This window comes from Aphelocoma coerulescens, chromosome 8, assembly GCF_041296385.1.
Source record: "Aphelocoma coerulescens isolate FSJ_1873_10779 chromosome 8, UR_Acoe_1.0, whole genome shotgun sequence".
Taxonomy (NCBI): Eukaryota; Metazoa; Chordata; class Aves; order Passeriformes; family Corvidae; genus Aphelocoma; species Aphelocoma coerulescens.
The window spans coordinates 32,215,852-32,227,532 of record NC_091022.1 but is presented as its reverse complement, the minus strand read 5'-3'; the positions used below and the strand labels follow the sequence as shown (position 1 = coordinate 32,227,532).

General features: G+C 55.8%; 1 protein-coding gene across 1 annotated transcript; it reads left to right on the top strand.

Annotated features, from left to right (window-relative positions):
- The first annotated feature begins 1,607 nt into the window (after positions 1–1,607).
- Positions 1,608–11,560, top strand: CTH (cystathionine gamma-lyase). Its single transcript, XM_069023680.1, has 12 exons — positions 1,608–1,802; positions 3,379–3,460; positions 3,768–3,863; positions 5,138–5,247; positions 5,836–5,967; positions 7,184–7,241; positions 7,524–7,601; positions 8,211–8,363; positions 8,501–8,622; positions 9,036–9,088; positions 10,141–10,279; positions 10,947–11,560. Exons 1-12 carry the CDS (start codon positions 1,641–1,643, stop codon positions 10,953–10,955), a joined length of 1,194 nt encoding a protein of 397 aa, XP_068879781.1. The 5' UTR covers positions 1,608–1,640; the 3' UTR covers positions 10,956–11,560.
- Positions 11,561–11,681: the final 121 nt, after the last annotated feature.

Below are 11,681 nucleotides of genomic sequence, written 5' to 3'. Positions count from 1 at the left end.
AGTCCCAACTGTGGGATTATTGTACACTTAAAAATTCTTGAGAATGGTTTTTTTGTCCATCTAACTTTCCTACAGGGAGCAGATTTGTTACCACAGGATGGAATTCCTCCCTTCTAAATCCCAGGTTTTTGCTTGTGTGCTGGGGCGTGGCCCTGTACACACCCCAGGGTTTGTTCTGCTTAGATCCAGCTCAGATTTTATCCATATTTTTGTTGCAAAGAAAATGTTTCCTTAAGAAATCTGATATAAAAATCATTCATATGTGGCTTTCAGCACATATGTGCTCTTTGTCCTCAGATGCCAAAGTGCTGTTCCATGGACGTCAGTCCAGGCAGAACAACCTTGGAAGGGAGACCCAGTGAATTAATTTTTAATCACAGAATCCCAGACTGGGTGAGGCTGGAAGGGCCCACAGTGGCTCCTCTGGTGCCACCTCCCTGCTCCAGCGGGGTCATCCCAGAGCACAGGGCACAGGATTGAGTCCAGACAGGTCTGGAATGTCCCCAGGGAGGAGACCCCACAGCCTCTCTGGGCTCTGCTCAGGGCCGGGCCCTGCCCAGGGCAGCAGTTCTGCCTCCTGTGCAGGGGAATTCCTGGGATCAGTCCCTGCCCGTGGCTCTGGTGCCGCTGCCGGGCCCCGGAGCAGAGCCCGGGCCCTGCCCGGAGCCCTCCCTGCAGCCAGGGACACCCAGGGCTGAGGGCCCCTCTCAGCTGGGGCTCCTCTCGAGGCTGAGCAGCCCCGGCTCCCTCAGCCCGTGCTGGGCACGGAGCTGCTCCAGGCCCTTCCTCAGCTGCGCAGCCTCCGCCGGCCCCGCTCCAGGAGCTCCCTGGGCCTGCTGGGCTGAGGAGCCAGAGCTGGGCACGGCACCCCAGAGGTGCCCCCAGGGCTGGGCACAGGGGCAGGATAACCCCTGACCTGCTGGGAATGCTCTTCCCAACGCACCCCAGGGTCCCATTGGGCTCAGGGACAGCTGGCCGTCCCTCAGGATCCCTTGGGCACTGCTGGCTCAGGGACAGCTCGCCGTCCCTCAGGATCCCATTGGGCACTGCTGGCTCAGGGACAGCTCGCCGTCCCTCAGGATCCCATTGGGCACTGCTGGCTCAGGGACAGCTCGCCGTCCCCCAGCACCCCCAGGTGCTTCCCCAGAGCTGCTCCAGCAGGTCCCCTCCAGCCTGTGCCGTGCCTGGGGTTATTCCCAGGTGCCGAGGTACGCCAGGCAGCGCTGCCGGGCAGTCAGCACTCTGCTCCCCTGCGGATCAGCCGCGTGCTGCCGGATTATTCCCGGTCATTCCCAGGGAAAGCCGCTCCTGGATCCCGGGAAGGCTCCCCGGGAGCGGCCCCACAGCGCGCGGCGCGCGGGTGCCCCCCAGCGGGCGGGCCCCGCCCCACCGGCAGCCAATGGGAGGGCGCGGAGGCCCCTCCCCGCCCGCGCCGCAGCCAATGAGGAGGCGCGGAGGTCGCGCCCCGCCGGCGTCGCAGCCAATGAGGAGGCGCGGAGGTCGCGCCCCGCCGGCGTCGCAGCCAATGAGGAGGCGCGGAGGTCGCGCCCCGCCGGCGCCGCAGCCAATGAGAAGGCGCGGCGGCCCCGCCCCGCCGAGCCCCCTGGAGCGCTGAGGGCCGGTCCCACAGAGCCGCGGCCATGGCAGGCGAGGGGATGCGGGGCTTTCTGCCGCCCTTCAAGCACTTCGCCACCAGCGCCATCCACGCCGGCCAGGAGCCCGAGCAGTGGCGCTCCGGGGCCGTGGTGCCGCCCATCTCGCTCTCCACCACCTTCAAGCAGCGGGCGCCCGGCGAGCACGCGGTGAGTGCGGCCGCCACCGGGGCACCGAGCCCGCCACGGGGACAGCGGGTCACCCACAGGGACCCCGAGCCCCCCTCCCGGCCCCAGCGTGGCCCGGCCGGGTTCCCGAGAGGCGGCAGGTCCTGGGGAGGGGAGGGAGCTCCCGGTGCAGGTGTTTCCCCACGTGGCAGCTCCCGGGCAAACGCGAGCATCTCGCTCCGCCGGGAGCGGGGCTTTCGCCAGGGAGGCTGTGGAGTCTCCTCGCTGGGGATATTCCAGAGCCGCCTGCACGCGACCCCGTGCCCTGTGCTCTGGGATGGCCCCGCTGAGCAGGGATGGGACCGGAGCAGCCGCTGTGGTCCCTTCCAGCCTGACCCAGCCCGGGGTTCTGTGTTCCCGCAGCGGAAGGGGATCGGGAGAGGTTGGGATAATTGCCGTGTGAAAGGCGGGGGAAGGGGAGCAGGGAGCACCCAGAGCCCCCGGGCTCCAGGGAGCTGCTCCAGGGCTGGCCGGAGCCGGGGATCTGGGAGGCTCTCCCTGCCCTGCCCCCGCCGCAGGGCCCGGGCAGGATCCCTGTTCCCCTACACACGCTTTGTGTAAGAGCCTGCTTCAGTTTTCCTTCCAAACCGAGGGAATATTTCATAAGGAGTTTGTGGATGCCCTGTAGAAAGTGCTGGAAAGGTTTGCAATGAACTATGCTGAAATTTCTGACGGGACGTGGCACAAAGCTGCCACTCCTAATTCAGCACCTGCTCCAAACCCGCGCCGTGCTGGTCGGCAGGAGGAATTTGCCTTGTGATCGCTCATTCCGCACAGAATCCCAGCTGTGCTGAGGAGGCCCGCGGGAGGAGTCACGGTGCTGTATCCTCAGCCTGATGACAGGATCCATGTTCTTGCTGGGAGCTCTGCCAGAGCGATCTGCAGGATTCCTGACTATGAGGAAGTTGTCCTTAAAGAGAAATCCTAAAAGCAGGCAAATCCCAGGGTGCTCAGCAGGTTCTCTCGGTAACAACTGCATCTGTGCATGCATGAGTGGTGTTTTCCTGATTAAATTTCCCCAGAATTTGCATAAAAGCTGTGGCACTGAGAAATGCATGGGTTCTCAAAAACTGAGGAGAGGAGTTGTCCAGTGCCCTGTGGGTGTGATGGAGATGGACACACGTTTTTCCTGAGAATTTCCTCCAGAAAGGCTGTGGAGTCTCCCTCACTGGAGATAACCAGAACTGTCTGGACAGGATCCCGTGCCCTGTGCTCTGGGATGGCTCTGCTGAGCAGGGAGTGGGACCAGGGGACCCTCATGGTGTCTTCCAGCCTGACCCAGCCTGGCGTTCTGAGGATGGTTGGACTGTGCAGCCCAAGCCCTTTGCTCCCACAGATGGATTCCTAGGGAAAAGCAGGAGAATGTGGCTCCTCGCACCAGTGCACCCCAGACCCCTTTCTCTGGTGGGGATTCCCAGCTGGATGTGCCGGGACATCTTCCTGCTGCTCTGGGAGGAGCTGGATGCCCTCAGCCAGGGCTCTTTAGAGAGCCTAGAACTGCTGTTGTCCCAAACTTTCCCAGTGCTCTCTCTGATGTTTTTTCTTATTCCCATACCAGGGTTATGACTACAGCAGGTCTGGGAACCCCACCCGGGATTGCCTGGAAAAGGCTGTGGCCGCCCTCGATGGAGCCAAATACTGTGAGCACCTCATGGGTTGGACGGGGCTTGGGACAGCCTGGGACGGTGGGAGGTGTCCCTGCCCATGGCACTGGGTGGGCTTTGGGGTCCCTCCATCCCAAACCATTCCATGATTCCGTGACCACGGCTCTGGCTGTTGGCTGTGGGCAAGAGCAGCTCCGTGCTGGGGAAGAGCCCAACGCTTCTCGTTCAGACAAGTGACAGGACAGGTTCTTTTCAGAGGCAAAGCGAGGAAGGCCAAGGCAAGTCTGACTTGTTGTGTCACATCAAACACGGCCCATCTGCCACTGACTCCTTTCTCTTCCAGGTTTGGCTTACTCCTCTGGCTTAGGAGCTCTTCTGAACATCTGTCACCTGCTGAAGACAGGGGACACAGTTATCTGCATGGATGATGTCTATGGAGGTGGGTACAGCACCCTGTGGCTTCAGTCTTCATTGTGCAAGGGGTTAAACCTGCCTGTGGTTCTCAGGAACTCTGAATTTCCCATGTAGGACCTCACTGTTCTTTGAAGCCTTTTCACTTTGGGAGGACACAGATCCCCCTGTCTGATCTGGATGTTGAAATAATCTGTTGGCACACCGTGGAGGCTTAGAAATACATAACAAGGAATCCATGTTTGAGTGAGGGGAAATGGCAGCACCTTTGTCTTGGCCAGGTTTGTTTGCAGAGCAGGACCCTCTGCAGCCCAAGGCAGCAGCACTTCCTAGTGTCTGGTGTTTCTCCCAGCCCTTCCCAAGGTTTGGCCCTTTCCCAGCCAGCATTTTGTCTGCACTGTTGCAAACAACAATTCCATCATTGCCTCCAGAAGCACGACTTTGCTCTGTTGTGCCCATGCCCTCTGAACACTTCAGTGCTGCCCCAACCCACTCTTTGGTGTTGACCTTGCACTGTTTTTATCAATCCCTGTTCCAAACAGCTCCCCAGTGGCTGAGTGCATCCAGTGCTGCCAGAGTCCTTCCACAGGGTGAGCTCACTGCAGTTCCCAGGGACATTCCCTGCTCCTTAAAGCCTCAGCCTGGGCTGGTTTCTGCAGGGATGAATTTCATTGTTTCTCCTCTGCTTTGGTTTGTTATAAAGAAAGGGTTTCCTTGCAGAAGAACCACCCAAACATCACTCAGATGTTTCCTTCAGCTCACAGACTCCACCTCCGTGTTCCATCCCTTCATGCTTGGATGGAGAACTGAGTCCCTGGGGAGAGCCTTGGCAGAAGGCCCCAATCAATCAGTTTTTAATCCAGGCAGTATTTCCTGGTACTGAGTGCTGCATCAGCACATCCATGGATCAACTGTTGCTGCTGGATTCTTTTGTCTTCCCAGGGAAAGGCCTCAAGGTCAGACAGGAAGGAATCCTTTTTAATGGAGGGATGGGAAACAGTAGCTGGAGTCCTCCCCTTGGTTCTTCTTCTCTGTTTAATTTCCTGGTGAAAAACTCCCACACTGATTTCAAGAACTTCATCAATCACTCTGATCCCACATTCCCATTGTTGCTGTTTCAGGATCATTAAATCTGCAACAATCTTGAAACTTTGTAAATAAAGAAAATAGAAATGTTCCATTTCTGGTGTGCAGCATAAAGCTGTGCCCTCCTGACTGTCCCTGGGTGGTGCAAGAGGCTGGAGAGCAGGGAATGAAAGTTAAGGAAGTTGTTTCATTTTGTGATTTTTGGGGTTTTTTTAGGCACAAACAGATATTTCCAGCGAATAGCCTCAGAAAATAATTTGAAAGTGGTTTTTGTTGACTGCACAAAACCAAAATGCCTGGAAGCTGCAATCACACCAGAGACCAAGGTAGGGGAGAGGGAAATGGATTTTAAAGGGATATTAAATTGTTCTATTCTTGCTTCTGTTGAGTTTGGGTGGGGGGCTGTTGAGCTGAGGGGGGGCAGCTTGGGGCACAGCTGGATCCACCCTATCCCAGTGTGCTGCCTCATGGAAAACATCCTAAGAAGGGCAAAAACCCCTGGAGAGAGAGAGGAGGGAAAAGGGAGAAGGTGAGAAGGAGCAGAGGGAACCCCGAGGAGCCCGGAGCCGGAGGTGCTCCGTGGCACTGGGGGGGTGATCCCTGCTCCAGGGGAAGGGAGCTCAGCTGGGAAAGGGTTTGGGACAAGACTCAGCCCTGGCTGTGGGAGGCCTTCTCCAGCTGGGATGCCCTTGGGATGGCACCAGCCCAGCTGAAGGGAAACCTCCCTGAGCCTGGAGGAACCCAGCCGAGGGCTCCCCTCGCTGCAGCAGGGCCACTGCCCGGTCCCGCTGCACAAAGCCCCCGGGGAGCTGACCCCAGTGAGCACCCAGAGCCCTTGGGGCTCACCCAGAGCCCTTGGGGCTCCCCCAGCACTGGGAGCTCTCTGACCTGGTGTTTTTGTTGGGTTGGTGCAGCTGGTTTGGCTCGAGACCCCCACGAACCCCACGCTGAAGGTGATCGACATCCGCGCCTGCGCAGACGTGGTGCGCAGGTACCCGGGGGTGCTGCTGGCCGTGGACAACAGCTTCATGTCTTCCTACTTCCAGGTGTGTCACCTGTCCCCGGGGAGCTGGAGACACCTTTGGAAAGGGATTATATCAGATCTACTTCCCAGGAGACCCCGCTAAGCCCTGGTAGTTTAGGTGTAACACCCTTCTTGCAGAGTGCAAAGTGCCTGGTTTTGTTCAGGGTACTGAGATCTTGCTGAATTAAGAGAACTCTGCAGAAAGTGTTAATGCTTAGCTCAAGCAGCTCTGCAGTTTGCCTGGGACATACCAGAGGCTTGGTGATTTTCCCCTGCAACATATTACTCACTTTAGAATTCTCAATTTCCTCCAGAAAGGGCTGTGTGGAAGAGCACAGGGAGCTGGTTAATGTGTCTGGAGCAGCCTGGTGTGGAGGGAAAGCCAGTGCTAATGATTAATTGGTGAGAGCAGTAGGTGATGCACCACACTGTGCTAAGAAAAGGAGAATATCACAGTGATCTGTCCATCAATACTGAGTGTAAAAGGCCTTTTCCATGATGGTTCTGGCTGTGCATCTCCACATTCCCTGGGTGGAAGTCTGTGTTTAATGTGGCACCAGCAGTCTTTGCATCTGCCTGCTTTGTTACATATTGAATGATGCCCCTCACTCTTTAGAATGTGTTGATATCACGTGCACAGTCCCTTAATTAGCAATTGATTAAAAAACTGGCACTGCTCAGCACCTCTTGCCCATCCACCTCCTGGTTTGTCTCGCTTCAGGAGGTGCCTGGGGAGAGCTGGGAGCTGAGGGGACACAGAGCTGGCAAAGGAACCTCCTTTCCTCATGCAGGGCAGGATCTCCAGCACCTGGAAAACAAAGCAATTCTTTTGCTTTGCAGTTTGAGTCCTTCCGTTCCTAAGGATATGCACTTTATAGACTAAATTCCATTATTTGTCCCTGCCTCAGCTGAGCAACAGAACTATTTTTCCCAAATATGAGCTGCATGCTGGATGTGTTCAATCTCTTCTCTCCCTGGAGCCCGTGGGAGTTGGAGCAGTGCTTTAAAATCCCATTTTCTTGTGCTTACTGTGAATTCAGAGTGCCTCCCTGTCCTGCTGCTTTTAGCACATGTTCTGTGGTCATCCTCAGGTCTTTGTGTTTGGTTTCTCCACTTATTTTTCCTGTGTAAGCTCACGGCCCTTTGGGAAGGAAGGAACCTGAGTGCACACCTGCTCTGGGAAGGAACCTGAGTGCACACCAGCTTCATTCAGAGCTGTGCCTTTCCTTTCCTTTCAGCGTCCTTTGTCCCTGGGGGCTGATATTTGTGTGACTTCTGCAACCAAATACATGAATGGTGAGTGTGAGAGTTCAGCACTTCCTTAGGGCAGGGCTGGATGGGAGACTGGGAAGGAATTGTTCCCTGGGAGGGTGGGCAGGCCCTGGCACAGGATGCCCAGAGCAGCTGGGGCTGCCCCTGGATCCCTGGCAGTGCCCAAGGCCAGGCTGGACATTGGGGCTGGGAGCAGCCTGGGACAGTGGGAGGTGTCCCAGGGATTTTATTAACAGTGGGGGTTTGTGGCAGGACCCTGGAGCAGCTGGAGTGGCTGATCCCATTCTTGTCCCCTGTCATTTGTAGGGCACACCGATGTTCTCATGGGCCTGGTCTCTGTAAACCGGGATGATCTCTACGAGAGGCTGAAATTCCTGCAGAACTGTAAGTCCAGACAGGGAATTCCTGACAGGAATCCTGTTCACATCCCCAGCTCCTGCTGGGGAGGGAGTGCATGCACACAAGTGGGAAATCTGCCTGGGAATGTAACTTAACAGAACTGGGAAAAGCTCAATTAAAAAAACTCCAGTATAAGAACTCCAATAAAATGAGAGACACTGGTCTCCACTTCCTGGGCACTTTGGGAGTGTTCTGGGGCACATCCTGAAACCATTGGGGTGCCCCCCTGCAGTTAGGGGGGTTTGAAACTCACTCACCCCTCAGGATGTGCCCAATGCAGATTCATCATCTCTGTTGATTCCAACCATTTTCCGGCCTCTTCATTGTCGGGAGTAAATTCCTGTCCAGGGTTCTGCCCTCAGCAGAGGCAGGGAAGGTGCTCTGTGCCCAATGAACGTAATCCTTGAGGCCTGAGCTTGTTAATTGGCCTCATTAACTGGCTCCCCAGTGCGGGAGATGAGGAGCAGAGATTGCCTCGGGTGTCTTCCCACTTGTTGTAACCTCAGAAGTGCTGGGGATGAGGCTGCGTTTGGCTTTGCTGAATGCAAAACACCAGTGCTGCTGCACTCTGGAATTGTGCTGCCATTCCCACAGCCCTGGGAGCTGTCCCCTCCCCCTTTGACTGTTTCCTCTGCAACCGGGGGCTCAAGACTTTGCACATCCGCATGAAGCTGCACTTCCAGAACGGCCTGGCTGTGGCCAAGTTCCTGGAACACCATCCCCACGTGGAGAAGGTCATTTACCCAGGTGGGTGGGCAGGACTTGGGAGCATCCTGGGGGAGGGATTTGGGAGCTGGGGCTGGGTGCCCAGCTCAGTGAGACTGGAGCTGCCCCAGCTCTGCACTGGAATTCACTGGGAATTCTCCCAACTCTCCCCATTCCAGGGCTGCCTTCCCACCCCCAGTACGAGGTGGTGCAGAAGCAATGCACGGGCTGTCCTGGGATGGTCACCTTCTACGTCAAAGGGAACATCAAAAATGCCTCTGCCTTCCTCAAGAACCTGAAGGTAAAGGCAATAAAATCGCCCTCAGAGGGAGCTGGAGCTGCCCTGCTGAGGGGAGGGTGGAAGTGGCTTCTCTTGCCAAGTGCTTTGGGTGTTCCCGACTCCGAATGGGATCATTTGTCCCTGGGGGTTAATGAGAGGGAACAAAGGGCCGCCTCAGCCCCGGGAAGTGTTTGTTTGCTCCCAGGGCGAGGAGGCGTGTCCAGCTGAGCCCAGGAACTGCTGCTCCCGAAGGGCTTCCTGCAGGACAGGGGAGCCGGGGCTGGTGCAGCTCCCCAGGGCTGGGATTGTTGGGGTGTCTGTGCAGGGCCAGGGCTGGATCAGTGATCCCTGTGGGCACTTCCAACTCAGGATATTCCATGATCTATGAATTCCCTTTCCATTCAGCCATAGCCTCCTTTCCCTTTCTCCTTTAGGTGTTTACCCTGGCTGAGAGTCTGGGTGGCTACGAGAGCCTGGCAGAGCATCCGTAAGTTCATCCTTCCATCTTCAGAGCCTCAAGAAGCTGCAGAGCACCACAGAATTCCCACTGTTTTCCAGCCCCCAAAGCTGCTTTCCAGCCCTCAAAGCTGTTTTCCAGCCCCCAAAGCTGTTTTGCCTGTAGTGGAACTCCAGGACTGTTGTGCAGCACAAAGCCAGGGCAGATCCCAGAGGGAGGGAATTCTGTGAGAGTGCAGGGATGGAGGAATTTTGCCTGCAGGGCTGAGGCACAGCTCGTGTCCGTGCAGACAATCGCAGAAGCTGCTGAGCCTTGGGATAAGGAGCAGCTTGGATTGAGGAATGCCGTGCTCCCTGCTCACACAAGAGGGCACAGCTCACTGTGTGCACCCAGCTGCCTCTGGCTCCCTGGCAGGACCCAGGATTTTGATGGAATTGGATTGTTTTACTCAAAGCCAGTTTGCTTTTTGGGAAGATACATGGCAATTAATGACTGTATTTCAATGCTAAATCGTTTCACTTACTGATTTCAGATTAACAGCAAACCCTGAACCCCTCCAGCAGCTGACAGGAGCTGCTCCCAGTGACTGAGCACATGGGGAAATCCCTTCTTGCCTGTGTGCTCTGTGGCTGGAGGGGATAAACCCTCCAGAGTAATTCGGGACAGTTTGAGAAGGGATCTGAGAAGGCAGAAGTAAAACCAGGAGGTTTTGTACTGGAGGTTGCACATTCCCCACATGCAGAGCTTACAGCTCTTCTTTAGAATAAAAATACAGCTCTGGAAGGAAGAGGAATGGGATTTTCTCCTCTTTAAATTCCAGATTTTTAAGTATCCAATTCTTATTAATCATTTGTGTCTTGGAAATACAACCTGGAGACGCAATTCCCTGGCTTGTCAGCATTCCCATCATTTCCAGGAGCTGCTGCCAGGAGCTCTTTGTATCTGTGGGGTCTCACAAGCGGCACAGAGGAGGTGTCAAATCCTGCTGCCTTTTCAAGGCTGCTGGCAGGGAACCAGCTGGGTTGGTTTTACCAATTAAAGTCCCAAGTTCTTAGGAAAAATTCTCTTTTTTATCCCTGCAGGGCCATCATGACCCACGCCTCAGTGCCTGAGGAGGAAAGGAGAGCTCTGGGAATCACAGACACCTTGATCCGCCTCTCGGTGGGGCTGGAGGATGAGGAGGATTTGCTGGCAGACCTGGACCAGGCCCTGAAGGCTGCGGTGAGTGGGGTGTTCCCCTCCACAAATAATCCCCATCCAGCCTTTCCTACTGGCTGACCCTTCAGCTCCTCCCAGATGGACCCTGGGTGTGGCTGGAAAGCTCTCCCTGCCCGCTTTCCCTGTGTGCCAGGGATCCAGGGGCAGCCCCAGCTGCTCTGGGCTCCCTGTGCCAGGGCCTGCGCAGCCTCCCAGCCCGGAATTCCTCCCCAGTGTCCCGTGCAGCCCTGCCCATGGCACTGGGAAGCATTCCCGGGCCCTGTCCCTGCAGCCCCTGCCCAAAGCCAGCCTGCCCCGTGCAGAGCTGGGCAGATCCGGGTGTTTGAAGGGGGAGTTTGGTCTGGGGGAGCGGCCGTGGGGGTTTGGGGGCAACGGGGAAATGTGAACCTGCAGCAGCTGTGGAGGTGTTGGGTGCCCTGTACAGGCAGGAAAGGTTTGTTCCTGTGTTTTCTCTTTCTGTGGGTGGTTGGTTTTATTGGGGGGAGGGGGTGTTGGGGTTTTTCAGGATAGGGAAACTTATCACCAGTAACTCCCCAGATTTCTCTGTGCCAGCACAGAGCATGACGAGAATCAAACGCTAGGATGTGACTTTTACTTGTGAAAAGCAAAATCAAAATGTGTGGTTGGTAGAGGGGCCGAGCACAATGATCCCTCCCTTTCCTTCCTGCAGTTTGCATAAACCCTGAGGGTCAAAAAGGAACTTGGAACTGGACATGGCTGTGGACGAGGACATGGAAAACCAAACCACTCTTGCTTTGCTTTGCCTTTGCTTTTGGGAATTCCAGCCTGGATCGCCGGGACTCTCCCGTGCTGCTGTTGGGGTGCTCTCCCTGGCTGGGCAGGGACTGTGCTGGGCACAGCCTGGGCTCTCCCTGGAATGTCTGGAGCCAGGAGCTGTGTGGGAGCAGCCATGGGCAGCCCGGGCATGTGATCCCTGCTCTCCAGCAGAGCTCAGGGTTTCTCCTGCTGCTGCTGCAGGGTTTGGGGCACAGGGGCTGGTTCCTGGTACTGCTCTCAGTTCCTTCTCTTCTCACCCATCAGCTCAGCGCAAAAACTTGATTGACCTCAGATTTATTTTCATTCACTTTAATTTAATTTAATTCAGTTGGAGATTCGCTTAAAACCTTTTCCTTCTCTTGATGTTTTATTGAAAATGAAGTCCAACAGCTGGTAAATAATAACTTTCTAAGGAGGAAGGTCTTTTTTTAAGAAAAAATCATGTGCTGTCATGGGAATGATTGGAATTATTTTAATAAAAATACACTTTTCCTTTCCTTGCTTGTATTCCCATGTGCCCGTGCTCCTTGTGTTCAAAATCAGGGCCTGGAGTGACCCCGGAGTTGTTGGAATTTTGCTGTGGGAAGTCAGGAGGGCTGGAGCCGGGGCGAGGGCCTGGAGCTGAGGC

Bases quoted from the DNA above. Each gene is read 5' to 3' on its own strand.
- CTH (XM_069023680.1), top strand. From the start codon at position 1,641: ATGGCAGGCGAGGGGATGCGGGGCTTTCTGCCGCCCTTCAAGCACTTC. The intron at 8,364-8,500 runs GTGGGTGGGCAG...TCCCCATTCCAG, and splicing joins GGAGAAGGTCATTTACCCAG to GGCTGCCTTCCCACCCCCAG. The intron at 9,089-10,140 runs GTAAGTTCATCC...TTATCCCTGCAG, and splicing joins GAGAGCCTGGCAGAGCATCC to GGCCATCATGACCCACGCCT.